Consider the following 17545-nt stretch of genomic DNA (forward strand, 5'->3'; position numbering starts at 1 on the left):
CTTTTCCGTCGACCCTCAAACTGCGCAAATATAACTTAAATAAAAATGTACCTAATGGAAAAACGACAATTTCGCCAAAAGTCTCATTTTTCGATTAAAAGTTTTTGCGCTGCCAAGAGGTGTTTTTTTGTGTGTAACCATTATTTTTCTACATTTCACTAAATTTGAAGGTTATTGTATCAGAGCAAAGAAAACTCAAAAAGGAAAAAAGTAAAAGTGATTTTTTTCCAGCAAAATATATCATTAACTGAACATAAAAACAATATTGTTAGGAATAGATAATACAATGAAAGTGTTTATGTTTTATTTTCTAATGGTTTAAGTAAGTGTAAGAAAATATACATATCTAGAGTCGGTTTTCCATTGATCCTAAAATTGCGCAAATATAACTTGTGCATAAAAATTTACCTAATGGAAAAACGACAATTTTGCCACAAGTCTCAATTTTCAATTAAAAGTTTTTGTGCTGGCGAGAGGTGGTTTTTTGTGCGTACCAGTATTTTCCTACATTTCACTTAACTGAGCAAAGAAAACTCAAAAAGGAAAAAAAGTAAAAGTGATTTTTTTTTTCAGCAAAATATATCATTAACTGAACATAAAAACAATATTGTTAAGAACTGACAATACAATGAAAGTGTTTCGTATGTTTTATTTTCTGGTGGTGTAAGTAAGTGTAAGCAAATATACATATCTGGAGTCAGTTTTCCATTGACCCTCAAATTGTGCAAATATAACTTGCGCATAAAAATTAACCTAATGGAAAAATGACAATTTTACCAAAAGTCTCATTTTTCGATTAAAAGTTTTTGCGCTGGCAAGAGGTGGTTTTTTGGGCGTAGCGCAAATGGTATATCACGCAAAACTGCAATGAAAAGAGTCAAGTGAATAAAAAAACCAGATGTTGACGGATGTTACAACAAGCGAAGAAGAAGAAGAAAGATGTCGCGGTATATGAGGACACACCAGGAAACCCAATCATTTTTTAATTTACTACGAGATAGAGGAGTAATATATAATAATAATGAATATATCTGTAAATCAACACCATATTTACGTTCATCACCATGTTTATGGAATGACTTCTTGTGTCATCTCGCGATAATAAATAAACAAATCATCACATTTGTGATTTAATGGAAAAACCGACATTACGCACTTCTGTTTTTTCAACATTTAGTAAATATCGGTAAAGTTTTGCTCAGATGTCTAATGGAAAAGCAACTAGTGTTTAGAATAAATAGAAGTTCTGGTGTATGGAAGTAAATCAGTCTCATCAAACTTTGAATTATAAAAGCCATTGAATTTTAAGCACTGAATTTTTTTGTCCTTGAATTGAACTCGTCATATTTTCAATACCCCATTTTCGCTTTTATTTTTCAATGTTCATAAATTCGCATTTTAAAAAAAATTCAAGTTATATAAATTTAAGTTACTCAAATTCAATAGGCTAAATTCAGATGCCGAAATTCAAGGTATGTCTACGGTAGCGCCCTCCTGCTGCGGCGTCACATGACCAACCTAACAGAACTTGATTGGCTAGCTGTTGGTTCAACTTGTGATAGAATCGACCGCTTTATCCTTGGTTTCACGGATGTTTGATCTGAATTTTATACCTTGAATTTTGTCATCTGAATTTGGCCCATTGAATCTGAGCAGCTTGAATTTTATTACTTGATTTTTTTTAAATGTGAAATCTTTCTTCTGAATTTATGAATTTTCACTTTTATTTTTCAATATTAAGAAATTTCTGTTTTCACTTAGAACAGACAATAAAGCTATCTATCTATCTATCTATCTATCTATCTATCTATCTATCTATCTATCTATCTATCTATCTATCTATCTATCTATCTATCTATCTATCTATCCATCCATCCATCCATCCATCCATCCATCCATCCATCCATCCATCCATCCATCCATCCATCCATCCATCCATCCATCCATTTTCAGTCTAATAACAGAGCTAAGCTAACAGAGCTTTAATGTAAACTATCAGCTGATGCAGCACATGACGATTATAAGACAGTGTTATTTTGACTGACTGTCCAAATAAGGGACTATCAGTTTTAATGTGAAAAACAAAACCTGATGATACCATTACAAACGTGTGGAAACAATGACTTTTATACTTAATTCAGTGAGTTTTACAGTCTGTGGATACGTAGTGTTGTTTCACTGGTGGTTCTGGTAGTCCTAAGTGTGTTCTGGTGCATGACTTCCTTGCTGTTGGAACCTTTAATGTCCACTTTTACACAACTTTTATAATGTTCTACTATGGAAAAAGAGGACAATGCAAGGAACAGCTGATATGAATATCATTCTTTTGTAGATATTTGGTCATATTAAACAAATATCACCGACATGAATTCCACAATGGTGCAAAATAGTGATAAAGGTCTGTAGAAGACAGTAAAAATATTACAAATGCTTTGTTCTTTTTGTAGCTGACACATAAGAAAAAAACACACTGGGTTACAAAAAAATGTTTTTTGCAGGTTGTGTGGATTTTTTCAACTGAACAAGGACCATTTTGCACCGCTAAATCCAAAAATGGCATCTGTTTTTCTCAATCAGGTCAGGTTTTTTTTGCTAATTTGGTTTTGAAAACTTTGATCTTCTCACAAAATATAATAATTAATACCAAAATAAGATTGGTAAGCACACTTTATGAAACTTGTGACTTGATTCCTGTTAGGTACAATGGTGTATTCACCGCAGATGTAGCAGAATATGTCAGGCTTATTTTTGCAAGATCTTCTAGTCGAAGCCATTTCATTCACCTGAAATATTAAAAAAAAAAACATTAAAAAAAAAGTAAAATAAGTTAAATCTTCAGAACTCGTTTATTGCAAGAAATATGAAAGAATTTTGTATCATATGATGTGAAAACGCCCATAAATGTAAGCAAAAATGTTAAAAAGCCAATATGTAGCATAGTTCAGAAAGTTGACCTGATTGAGCAAAATTAATGTGATTTTTGGATTCAGCACACCAAAATTATCCTAAATCAGCTCAAAAAACTTAAACAATAAATTTGTTGTTGACCAGTGATATTATTAAGAGCAACAGTAAGATAAGACTTAGGTTTACTCATTATTCAACATTATGTGGTTTAAATGTACTGTATCTGTGTTGTAATTCTGATTAAATGAAGCCACTGAAGTCACACTTTTTCCAAGTACAGACATTACAAAAAGCCCGAGAATACTACGAAAAGTAGAGCAAACGAAAGTAAAAAAGATCCAAAAAAAAAATCAAGGGCTATTAAGTGTGAGGAAGTTCTGCAGGTATTTTATTCCAGTCTTTAGAATAACCGTAGTGGCAGAACTACTTAACAAGCCCAGAGCCGCGGGGAGATATAGAGTCTGGCCCGTTTTTCAGCGACAAAGTTCAGACTCATTATTTCCCTTCTTCTGCAGTCATTCCTTTTTAAGGAGGCCTTCTGTGTGCTAATGATCTTATAAAGAGGCCCAGAGGGGAGCAAGTCAGAGATATGGATTTATGGATTTATGCCTGCTTTGGACACAGGCTTTGATCAGAGCACATTGATCTGCAGAGATTTACACCACGGCAACTCAATAAAACTCCTGCACACTTTCACAGAAGTGTCGGCCACTTTAGAGCCATTTGTCAAAGACAATTGCGAATCCGGAATCGGTAAAAAAGATTCTCTGGAGAGGTTGGGTCTGTGAAATATGAATGCAAATCATACACGATCTGTTCTTTGTTATTCTATTTTTAGCCATTACAGTGTTTAACGTCAAATTGTACGTACTATTGTCAAGGATCTTACCTAAAATACAGACGCGGAAACAATTATTAGACCATCAAAAGTCATCAGAAACAACGGTTACGCAATCAAGTGCTAATGCCTGTGTGTCTCATGTGACAAAAACAGACAGAAAAGAAAACATGGAATGCCTAAAAGCACTGTTTTTGCTGTGATTTTGGTTATTATCAAGAAAACGCAGAAAATGTCTTGATATCTGCACTGAAATTAAACTCTTATGAGCTATTTTGTTGTTATCATTATATTTGTCCAAACAAATGTACCTTTAATTGTACCAGGCATTAAAATAAACAACAAATTGAAAAAAACAAGGGATGGTCTGATAATTTTTAACTACCCTTCTCAATATTAATATTAGTAAAACCTCCTCTGTCGTTGCCATGTTTGTTATTAATGACTTTCCTCTTCTTCTCAAAAAGCTTTACCTTTCTTCGTGGTATTTGGCAAGTATATTAATTAAGAGTGGCGTCCTCTGAAGGACACAATAGATGCATGGAAGTATGACGGCAGCGACACATGACAACGTTTGAAACGAATGTACCTATTTACCTATGTAAAGTGAGCATAAATGAGTCTTGAGTCTGAGTTTTCTTCTTCTTTTGGGTCAAAAATGGCTCTTTGGATTGTAAAGGTAGTTGACCCCAGTTGAGGTTAAAGACAGAAAAGGGATCATGTGACTAAAACAGGCAGAAAAGAAAACATGGAATGCCTAAAAGCACTGTTTTTGGCAGTACAATGCCATAGATATTGATGTAAGAACTGAGGTGATTTTGGTTACTATCAAGAAAACATGGAAAATGTCTAAATATCGGCTCTGAAATTAAACTGTTATGAACTATTTTTGCTGTTATCATTTTATTTGTCCAAACAAATGTACCTTTAGTTGTACCAGGCATTAAAATGAACAAGAAATTGATATGATATATAGAATGATAGATAGAACAATAGATAGATAAAACGATAGAACGAAAGAATGATAGAACGATAGATATAATGATAGATAGATAGAACAGTAGACAGAATGATAGAACGATAGAACGATAAAAGAACGATAGAACAATAGATAGAACGATAGAACGATAGAACGATAGATGGAACGATAGATAGAACGATAGAACGATAGAACGATAGATAGATAGATAGATAGATAGATAGATAGATAGATAGATAGATAGATAGATAGATAGATAGATAGATAGATAGATAGATAGATAGATAGATAGATAGACAGACAGACAGATAGATATAACGACAGATATAACGATAGATATAACGATAGAACGAACGACAGATAGCTAGAACGACAGCACGATACAACGATAGATAGAACGATAGATAGAACGGTAGACAGAACGATAGACAGAACGACAGAACGATAAAAGATAGACAGAACGATAGAACGATAGATAGAACGATAGATAGATAGATAGATAGATAGACAGACAGACAGACAGATAGATATAACGATAGAACAAACGATAGATAGCTAGAACGACAGCACGATAGAATGATAGATAGAACAATAGGTAGAACGATAGAATGACAGAATGATAGATAGAATGATAGAACAATAGATAGAACAATAGATAGATAGAACGATAGAACGATAGATAGAACATAGAACGATAGATAGAACGATAGATAGAACGATAGAACGATAGAACGATAGATAGATAGATAGATAGATAGATAGATAGATAGATAGATAGATAGATAGATAGATAGATAGATAGATAGATAGATAGACAGATAGATAGATAGATAGATAGATAGATAGATAGATAGATAGATAGATAGATAGATAGATAGATAGATAGATAGATAGATAGATAGATAGAGGGGTGGTCTAATACTTTTTTTTGCAACTGTTCAGTGGGGAACCACAGATTCTAGATCAGGGGTGTCAATCTCATGGACACATTCAGCCTAATATAATCTAAAGTGGGCCAGACCAGTAAAATAATATAAATAATATGATAAGAACTTATAAATAATATCAAGTCTAATGTTTTCTTTGTTTTTGAGTGAAAAAAGTACAGTTCCATAATGAAAATGTTTACATCTACGAACTGTAATTGAACATAACATGAACAACCTGAAAATACTTAAGAAAAATAAGTGCAATTTTAACAATATTACACCTTAGTTTATCATTTATACATAATAACCTGTAAATAATAACTCCAAGTTTTTCTATTTGTTTTATTGCGCTAAAAACATTAAATTATGAATATATTTATATTTACAAACTATCCAAACAAAAAAAGATGTAAATAACATTAAAAAAAAAAAGAAACAAGCAAGAGAAATAAGTACAGTTTTAACAATAATACTCCTTAGTTTATTATTTAGATCACAGTGGATCTACAAATACACAAAACATTTAGTAACAGGCAGAATATTGGTACAATTCCACATACTTCTATTATTTCACGTTATTCACATTTTTTGTAAAAGGCTAGTCTATAAATGTAAACATTTTTGTGTAATTTAAGTTTTTTATATACTAAAACAAAGAGGATATTTTGTGGTTTTCATTATTTAAAGGTTATTATGATCATATTTTACTGGTCTAACTCACTTTAGATTGAACTGACCTAAAATGATTTTAACATCCTTAAGATCTTAATAATCGGTATAATTTTTTGCATTTCACAAATTCATCCTAGGGGCCGGATTGGACCCTTTGGTGGGTCGGTTTTGGCCCCCGGGCCGCATGTTTGACACCTATGTTCTAGATCACAGGTGTCAAACATGCGGCCCGGGGGCCAAATCCAGCCTGCCAAAGGGTCCAATCCGGCCCTCGGAATGAATTTGTGAAATGCAAAAATTACACTAATATATAAATCATTTTATTTCAGGTTCCACGTTCAGAACAATTCAATCTCAAGTGGGCAGGACCAGTAAAATACGATTATAATAACATATGAATAATGACAACTTCAAATTGTTCTCTTTGTAAATGTAACTATTTTCATGTATTTACACTAAAACAAAGTATAACACATTCACAAACATTCAAATCCAGACTCAAAACTGCCCTTTTCAGAATAGCCTACCCACCATAAGTTTTACTGTCCATTTTACATCTTCATTTCTATACATTGAAATTATTCTTTCATCTGTTTATTTCTTTACATATACATATATATATATATATATATATATATATATATATATATATATATATATATATATATATTAGTTTACTTTGTTTTATCTTGTTGTACAGTGTCCTTGGGTGTCTTGAAAGGCGCATATAAATAAAAAATTATTATTATTATTATTATTATTATTATTATTATTATTTCACAAAAAATTGAATAACCTGAACAAATATGAACAACCTGAAATGTCTTAAGAGAAATCAGGACAATTTCAACAAGATTCTGCCTGATATCAAATGTTTTTTTGTATTTATAGATCCACTGTGATCTGTAAGTTATAATGTACATGTGTAAATGATAAAGGGAGGCAGAATACCGTTAAAATTATGCTTATTTTTTCAGTTTGTTCATGTTATTCACATTGTCTGAAAGGATAGTTTGTAGATGTAAACCTTTTCATAATGTAAATTTACATTTTTTTGCTCTTAAATACAGAAAAATTTTGGAGTTGACATTATTTATATATTATTATGTTATTATTTTACTGGTTCAGCCCATTTCAGATCAAATTTAGCTGAATGTGGCCCCTGAACTAAAATGAGTTTGACACCCCTGTTCTACATCCTCTGATCCAGTTCATTTCTTTACTTTCTTTGTAAATTCCACTGGTGTTTTTAGTTGAATAACCTCTCAGCTGGCATGTCTGTTTCTGCACATGAAATTTGACACCATAGCAACGTGGCCCTGTTGTTTACCTGTTGCTAGGTAACCCAATTCAATGACGATTCTATGATTCTGGGCATAGCAACGTGATTGGGAGGATATTGTATTCCAAAATTACTAATATCTCCCAAAATATTGGTCCTATCAACTTGCCGTTTTTGCTAGTCTCTTCCTTGACAAAAAATACCTAAGTCTGCCAAACTGCAGCAGTCACCTCTTTCCAGATTTTGTGTAATGCCCAAGACACACAGACCACACAGAGTCCACTTCCCTTTTATAATATAGGATAATTAATAGGAAAAAAAAATCAAAGATGACCCGTAAGCAAAAAGTTATTCTTAAAGCACTAATTGGTCCTTCAGTTTGCCTTTGAGACATTAGTCATGCATGCGTGGACTTACTGCGTGTTACCACTCCCTCCAGCCTGATGATGTTGGGGTGGTCGAACTGTCCCATAATTGATGCTTCGGCGAGGAAGTCCCGCCTCTGTTTGTCTGTGTATCCGCCTTTCAGGGTCTTGATGGCCACACAGATCTCTTTTTTACTGGGCAGCTTCAGGCGACCGCTGCACACTTCGCCAAACTCTCCTGAAAAACAAAGACGATACAAGAAAACAGATGAGCAACATGAGTATTTTCTGATATTATAACCGTGAAAGAATGCGTGTTGCAAAGCTCTGTCATTACAGAATTAGTGTAGGGAAATTATTTTAGATTAAACATTCAAGATTAAACCGTTCTTTGTACCGTATTAAAGACAGAATGACTCAACACCCACTTGAGTTGTTCAGTCAGTGTGCATTACGCTAATTTCAGACCACGCTTGCGGGTTGTGTGTATACAAAGGTGACTCATAGACTGAGGTAAGACAGCAAAACACATTTTTATTATTGTCTATGCACGGACCATTGACAAATTAAGAAAACTACCTGAAGGGACTGGTCTCTTCTAGGATGATTACTCACAAAAAAGGTTTGATATGAATGAAAATGATGTGAATCACATGCAAACTTCAGCAAAAATATGAAAGGTGGTCAATGGAAATAGAACATTTTTTACACATATGATACTTGTCCATTTTAAAGATCATGTTAAGTGTCAAGAAAGTCACAGTTTATGGTAAAAATAATACAGTAATATCTAGTTTTGTGTGGAACAGTTCAGTGGATGGCAACTCTAGTCAGGGTGCGATTTGTCAAAAAAAAAACAGAGGGGGGGATGTTTTTATTTATTTATTTATTTTTTGGGGGTTGTATACGTGGGGGCTCCGTAGTTACCATGGAAACACTAGTCGCTTTTCCATTGACCCTCACATTGCGCAAATATGACTTGCGCATAAAAATTAATCTAATGGCAAAATGTCAGTTTTGCCAAGTCTCATTTTTTGATTAAAAGTTTTTGCGCAGGCAAAAGATGTTTTTTCAGGTGTAGCGCAAATGGTACATCACGCAAAACTGCAATGGAAAGGCCTTTTGTTGCAACTAGAGTCAGGTGAATAAAAAAAAAAAAAAGGATGTTGACATAAATTACAACAAGCGAAGAAGAAACATGTTGCGGTATGCGTGGACACACCAGGAAACCCAATCATTTTTTAATTTAGTACGAGATATAGGGGTAATATATAATAATAATGAATATATCTGTAAATCAACACCATATTTACGTTCATCGCAAGGTTTATAGAATGATTTCTCGTGTCGTCTCGCAACTAACGCTGTCATGAAACAAAAGTGAAACTTCACATACTTTCAATGTCCAGCTCTCGGGTTCTATTCCTCTATCATACAGCGGATCTTGCAGGAAATTTTCACAACTTTTAACCTGTATCCACTGGACCTCCTCCACTGCTCTATGGACTCCATGAATTTGTCACGTTCCCCCCCCCCCCCCCCTCTTTACGGCACCCCAGTGCATGGGGACGTTTGCAAATTCTGAGACTGCCAACAGTTCGGTTCAGGTCAAGGTCAAGGTTACTTTATTTGTACCTGTAGGTAGATTTGTTCTGTAGTCTAGGTGATTGCTTTGGTATTACAACAGTACATACATTGAACATGTAAGACAGGTACTTGATCACGCTTACAAACAGGAGAAAAAGACAAAAAGTGCTCAGTGTTCCACCATTCATCAGTATAGCAGCATGGATAAGTTAAAGAATAAAATAAATAAATAAGATCAAATAAATAAAAACAAGATGCAATAAAACACAATAAAAACCAGAAGAGATAAGAACAATCCGGGATAAAAACCAGCATAAGAACATAAAATTTTAAAATTTGAAGTCACAATAATAGTAATAATAAATTGAGCAAAGAAATGGGATAAATAACTAAAATAAGTTAGTAAAGTGCAATGTCACTATTTCTTATTGAGCTCAGTGACGGCGACAGGAACAAAACTGTTTTTATAAACGCTGTGTCCTGCAGGTGAACGTCAGTGCCAGTAATGTAGGATATAGGTGGAAGAAAACTGTCACAACCTGCCTGTTATTTACATTGGTTGGTTGTCCCCCCAGAGGATGAAATTCATTGAGCAGAAGTAGGGATGTAAAAAACAGAGTGGGGTCTGATCCCCCCCACCCCCCAACAAATCACACCCTGCCCCTAGTAACACACATTTCAATATCTCTGCTTATTTGCTTATTTCACCTTATTCACTATTACAAGAGGTGAAAATCGCTACATGTCTGGTCATGTTGAACCTGCAGAGACGTCTTCAGAGATTCTGAACAAATGGTGGACAGCGACAGTTGCGATAACATCAACTCTGCGGCTTCTGGGTATGTTGTCTTCATTTGTTCATTCATTCATTCATTCATGTTCTAAACTGTTTTGTCCTTGACAGGGTCACGGGCAGTTCATGACAGAGCTGACATACACAGACAGACAACCATTCACTCTCACATTCACACCTTCAACCAATTAACCTGAATGTCTCGGATGGTGAGGACTCCAACCCACACACAATTCAACACAGACAGCTGCTGTGAGGTGACAGTGCTAACCACTTTGCCACTGTACCACCTGTATAGTTCTGACACAGTTCAACCACAAACTACAACCTTCTTGACGTCTAAAATGATCTTTTAAATAGACATAAACATGATGTGTAAATGATGTATAATTCAAAGGGGGTCAAAAAGTGTTGAAAGACAATGTTTTTTCTGAAATAAGGTCCCATGGGATACAGTTGTAAGGGGCGGGGCTTCAGGTCTATGATCCTCACAGTCGCTACATCTCATCCCAACTGAATCTATCAGGAATTTTGGACTAATATGTTTCACTATTCACTGCCATCATCAAAACACCAAATGAGGTGATATCTTTATGAATACTAACTTTCACAGACACGTTAAATCAGTGCAAAAGGTTCTTTGAAGCTGTTGTGGATGCATGCGGCAGTAAGACGTAAGAACAGCCAATCATAATTAAGTAGCGCCGCACCGAACCAGTCACGCTAGAGCCATGTCAAGTTAGGTTGACGCACACAGCACAGGCGTAAGAGCACCTGCAGCAGCGGGAGGTAATAAATGTTTCCTTGCGAGAAAATATGAACGAGAAGTCGGACGACTGGGTTACGGAAAAGTAGGGTGTGTACTGTTTTGATTCTGGAGTACAACAGACGCATAAAAGCCGAGAGTTGGACGGGGGTCAATAAATCTTAAGATGGGGGGCTTGGGGGGGGGATGAATTCATAATACATAACAGTGGGGGGGGGTTAATTCTAAGAGCTGAGGCAGGGACTTCTACGTAAGTACCATGCCGTATGGATTTCTTTCTCTATCTCCAATGTCCTCACAACGGAAAATTCAAGCTTGACAAAAAAATTGTGATTTGATTTATATCACGATATACAGGGTGACCCAAAAAAACGGGAATTTTTGAAGTGCATATTGGCAGACATCAGCAAGTGGCAGCACTGCAAGACAGTGACCTTGAGCAAGTAAACACACCCCCATTTTAGTAACCATGGATCAGTGGAACGGGCAACAGCGTGCGTTAGCCATAAAAATGTTTTATAAAAACGGTGATAGTTTGACAGCTGTGCAGAGGGAGTTCCGATGTTTTTACAACTTAGGACATCATGGTGCTGTTCCATCAAAACACGCGATAAAATGTTGGATTAATAACTTTGAAGAGACTGGATCTGCCCTAAAGAAGAAACCAACAGGACGACCAAGAAGTGCTCGTACTCCTGACCCCCTAGATCGCCAGATTTGTCCGTTTGTGATTTTTCTCTTGTGCGGCTATCTGAAGAGTAAAGTGTACACGACTCGACCAAGAACTCTGGATGAGTTAAAACAGAGAATTCAGGATGAAATTCACAGTATCCCAGCTGAGATGTTGCAGCGGTCAATGAGGAATCGCAACAGCAGATTTCAAGAATGCATTCGTACAGGAGGACGCCATCTACAGGAAGTAATTTTTAAAAAATGAAAATTCCATCATTGTTTCTTAAATGGCATGTTTTAAGGTTTCAGTTACTATGAATAAAATATTTTTCTTCCATGACTCTTGGTTTTATTGGATTGTTAAAAAGTTCCCGTTTTTTTGTGTCACCCTGTATATCGATATCATCTGATATGAAAAAAATTATCGTGATATCATTTTTTTCATATGGCCCAGCCCTAGATATAGCTCACAAAAAAAAAAAAAAAAAAAAATCGGCCTGCAATCTGAACATACAGGGTGGAGAAGCAAAATTTACAATGAACATTTAGTTGTTTTTTCTCAGCAGGCACTACGTCAATTGTTTTGAAACCAAACATATATTGATGTCATAATCATACCTAACACTATTATCCATACCTTTTCAGAAACTTTTGCCCATATGAGTAATCAGGAAAGCAAACGTCAAATGCACTCGTCACACCAAAGAAGATTTCAAAAATAGTTGGAGTGTCCATAAAGACTGTTTATAATGGAAAGAAGAGAATGACTATGAGCAAAACTATTACGCGAAAGTCTGGAAGTGGAGGAAGCAACAAAAAACGTACCAAAGCTTTTATTAAAGCTCTCAAATCCAAAATCCTAAAGGATCCAACCAAATCCATGAGAAAAATGGCAATTGAACTTGAGGTAGACAACAAGACCGTTAGAAATGCAGTAAAATATGATTTGAAGTTAAAATCTTACACAAGAACACCAAAACACTTGTTGACAACAGCAACAAATCCAACTTTAGCAATTTTTGGGAATCATGTTTATGTCCACCTTCTAGCCCAGATCTAAACCCTCTGGATTCTGCTATTTGGGGCGTTTTAGAACATGCTACCAATAGAACATCACACAGCAATGTCAACTTTCTTAAAGATACTATTAAAGAAGAATGGGAGAAGTTGTCATCCGAATATTTGAGGAACACTTGCGCAAGTTTCAGGAAGCGTGTGAAGGCAGTTATTGAGAAAGAAGGAGGACACATAGAATAAAAACATTTTCTATTATTTAAATTTTCTTGTGGCAAATAAATTCTCATGACTTTCAATAAACTAATTGGTCATACACTGTCTTTCAATCCCTGCCTCAAAATATTGTAAATTTTGCTTCCCCGCCCTGTATTTGTATTTATTTTGTGTTTATATTTATTTATTTAGTTACAGGACAATGTGTATCGGCATTAGTTGCAAAGAACAAGATGCATGCACCAGATTTAGCAGAAAAGCTCATTTCCATCTGTTGTCCTGTACAAATGACCAACATAATAAAACATCACATAGATTACGGAGTACTAATACACAAGTCTAAAACCTCGCTTAAGACACGTTCTCCTGGGTTTTCCTTTAATTTGTCACCTGTCTCTCCGTGCACATTCAGCCCGGACAAACTGTGACGTCAGGGCTAAGACATGTGCGAGTCCAGCGCAGTCATTTCCCATAGCAGCTCTGGATCAGAGAGCATGGGTCATACCCTGCACTAGAAGCAACGGGGTCTGGAAGAAGTTAAGCCACAATAATTACAACCTGTATAAATACCAAAAGCATGCCTGTTCTTTCCTTCTCCGGCCCTCAGCAGTGGACAGACGAGCCAGGCCAAAGCACCTTTTCATGTGGTCACTCGGAGAAAGAAGATCTCGGTGTAATAAGGCTTGATTAGGGACACCCGTTCCTTTCCTGTTCTGTGTGTGGAGGTAGGTATTCCACTTTGATGTTCCAGTTTGACCCATGTAAGCAAAGTCGAGTGTGTGTTCTGTCTTTTAACACACAATCACCAATTGGCAACAGGATCAAAGTCTTAAAGTGAACATGTTTAATGAAGACAGATGGGGATTGAGGCAGGGATGGAGAAAGAAAAGTATGCCGTATATTGTTCAGACAGCTTAAACAGCTTCATAAAACTCACACATGGGATGGTGCATTGTAAGCCCACATATAAAACTGTTTACATCACGGCTTAAGATCGGAGTTGTTACGTGCGCTGCATTACGTGTTGATCTTCCAAGGTGCTGTTGTTGTCCTCACTTGCCATGAATTACCCCTCGAGGGACCAAATGTTTGATCGATTGACTGACGTAATGTTCGTCTGTGTGTGTGAGCTCATGTCCTAGCATCGTTCCTCGCTGATTCACCAGGATCTGCCACTATATTTGCATAATTAAGCAAACCTGTCTTGACAATGATCTTCAAATAGGCTCTAGATTCTGAATTAACCCTTTCATGCACTGTCCACTCCAGTGGACAGTTCTTCTCCAGCTGTTCTCTTGTATATTTATGGGTTTTATTGTTTTAGTTCCTTATCAGCCAACACAGTGGATGCTTATGCACCATCCCATACACTGTAATTCAGATCATTACTGTAACTTTACTGTTCTTGATAAACCTGATCTGCAGTAACATGTTTGAGTGTAAATCAATTGTTATTTGTTAGACAAGAAGGTTTTTTTTTTGTTGCATATTATCTCCATGAAGTGAGTAATTACTAGCATTAGAATATGTTAAAATGTGAGAAGACATCAGATTAGCAGCATTAAAAATGTTTTTATTTCATTGTTTTCATATCACTTTCTGATATTAAGTTTTAAACACGTTTCTTTAATTCAAAAATTAAATGCATGGATATTTTTAAACACTGAAGAAAAAAATCTTGACTAAGGTTCTCATAATTCGTGCATGAAAGGGTTAAAATGTGATTATTTAGGGTGTGCAAACTTGTTATTCTTATGACTATTAAAAGACGGTTTCATTTTTCATGTAAAGACCGGAACCTTCACCGTTGACCAAAATCATCTACTCCGATCCAATCCATTTTTATTTATAAAGCACAAATTTCAACAAACACAAAGGTTTCCAAAGTGCTGTACAGTAAAATAAATGCAATAAAACATAATAAAAAGACAAAATACTAAGATAAAAACACAATGAAACATAATAATTAAATAAATAAACAGACTGTCCACCCCAGATAAAATATCCATGCACGTAAAATCAACATCCTATGCAGTGTAAAAAAGCCGAAGAGAAGAGGTGGGTTTTAAGAAGAGTTTTTTGGAGCTGCTGTACAATGTTTAATACCTGTTGATCCAATAATTCTATCAATGCATGCAAATAATTGGTGTAAAATACAGTTTGTCATCTTTTCATGGTCATCAGATATGACCCATTTGGATGTTCAGAGGCTTTGTAGTTACCGCGGAAACTGTCATCTTCTACAACATTGATTCACCAGTAAAACCCACGGAGTTGGATCAATGACAGAGGATGAAGACACTTGGTTTTATGCTCAGTTATTGATATCTTTGCAAAAAATGTCACTTTTTTGTCAGTTTTCTCAATTTTTGATTTAATAACCTTTGAATTTACTCTGAGCTTTTATGAACATCTACATGATAAGTCAAATTAATATAAGAAAATACATGATTTTTACAGAAAAAAAAAAGGAAAAATACAGAGGATAATATATAATAAATGGTGAGAAATCACTTGAGGAAGGTTAAATAGAGAGAAAAATTGATTGGGGAACTGCCACAAAAGTCGCAATGGGTTTTTATGGGTCAAAGTGTGAGTTCATGGTGCTCTGAACTGAACTAAAGCCACTGCATGATTATAAATGATCAGAGGTTCCATAGTGAACGTGGAAACACTGTCATCTTCTACAACATTGACTCATCAGTAAAACCCATGGAGTTGGATCAATGACAGTGGATGGACACACTTGTTTTTATGTTCAGTTATTGATATTGTTGCTAAAAATGTCACTTTTTCTTCAGTTTTCTCTGTTCCTGATATAATAACCCTCAATTTTAATATGAGGCTTTTATGAACATCTACAATATTAATGAATTCAATGTAGGAAAACACTTGATTTTCACTGAAAAAATGCAAAATAATGAAGATAATGTGACAATAAATGGTAATTAATCAATTAAGAAATTGCATTTGGAAACTGCCACAAAAGGAGCACTGGGTCTTTATGGGTTAAAGTGTAAGTTCATGGTTTGAACTGAACTAAACCCACTGCATGATTATAAACGTTAGGAGGCTCCGTAGTGAACGTGGAAACACAGTCATCTTCTACAACACTGATTCACCAATAAAACCCATGGAGTTGGATCAATGACAGTGGATGGACACACTTGTTTTTATGTTTATTTAATGATATCTTTCCTGAAAATGCCTCTTTTTCTAGAATTTTCTGTTTCTGATATAATAACCCTCAACTTTAATATGAGGCTTTCATGAACATCTACATTATCAATGAATTCAATGTAGGAAAACACTTGATTTTCACCAAAAAAATGCAAAATAATGAAGATAATGTGACAATAAATGGTAATTAATCAATTAAGAAATTGCATTTGGAAACTGCCACAAAAGTAGCACAGGGTCTTTCAGGGTTAAAGTGTAAGTTCATGGTTTGAACTGAACTAAAGCCACTGCATGATTATAAACGTTCAGAGGCTCCGTAGTGAACGTGGAAACACCATCAACTTCTGCAATATCGATTCACCAATAAAACCCATGGAGTTGGATCAATGACAGTAGATGGAGATGTTTGTTTTTATGTTCAGTTATTGATATCTTTCCTGAAAATGCCACTTTTTCTTGAATTTTCTCTTTTTGTGATATAATAACCCATAACTTTAATATGAGGCTTTTATGAACATCTACATTATCAATGAATTCAACGTAGGAAAACACCTGATTTTCACTGAAAAAACGCAAAGTAAAGAAGATAATATTACAATAAATGGTAATAAATCAATTAAAAAATTTCATTTGGAAACTGCCTCAAAAGGAGCACTGGGTCTTTACGGGTTAAGGTTGTGTTTGAGAAAAGTCAAATATTTGTTACTAAGTGAGATATATTGTTTACTCTGTGAAAATGGTTTAAGAGTGCCTTTCCCACGGATAAATATAGACTTACTGCACAGAGTCTCGCTGGAGAATGAAGACATACTCAAAAAATATATACTTTATCGCAACTATGCAGTGGGCGCATTAAAAATGAATCGTATTCTGTTCTGTAACTCTCTATAGTGTGTACTCAACTGTGTGTGAATGTATTAGAGTTCAGTTATTGGGTTTTGAAGGACGATATTGATATCATTCTACTGAACAGCCAATAATAATATGGCAATATTAATAAGGTTTGATTGATTATAGAGTGTAAAACTAAATATAATAAAATAACACTAGATATTCCCACAGAAAGCCTTGTTGGTATTGATACATTTCCCAGTAAAATAACATGTCAATCTAATTTTGAAGAATAATCGATGTGTTACTGTAATGCTGGAGAGATAAATATGCTTTATCTGTGCTATTGTAGTATGAAATATGCATTGTGGTGTGTAGTGTGGAGTCAGGTATTAGACTCCCAGGCTGTTCTGACAGCTTTACAGTGTAGAGGCTGGAGGGACTCTGGAGACCAGGCTGCAGTTATGGGCTGTGTGCTTTAGACTCCATCTACTCTGTCTGCACTCCACATGAA

General features: G+C 35.2%; 1 protein-coding gene across 3 annotated transcripts in view; it reads right to left on the reverse strand.

Moving 5' to 3' along the window:
• The window catches only part of epha3 (eph receptor A3), a 333749-nt gene that overhangs the window by 59328 nt on the left and 256876 nt on the right, over positions 1-17545 (reverse strand). For all 3 annotated transcript variants that reach the window (XM_030125112.1, XM_030125114.1, XM_030125113.1), the window contains one exon: positions 8025-8210. In XM_030125112.1, the coding sequence (XP_029980972.1) occupies positions 8025-8210 (186 nt within the window). The remainder of the gene's footprint in view (positions 1-8024; positions 8211-17545) is intronic.

This window comes from Sphaeramia orbicularis, chromosome 21 (genome assembly GCF_902148855.1).
Source record: "Sphaeramia orbicularis chromosome 21, fSphaOr1.1, whole genome shotgun sequence".
Taxonomy (NCBI): Eukaryota; Metazoa; Chordata; class Actinopteri; order Kurtiformes; family Apogonidae; genus Sphaeramia; species Sphaeramia orbicularis.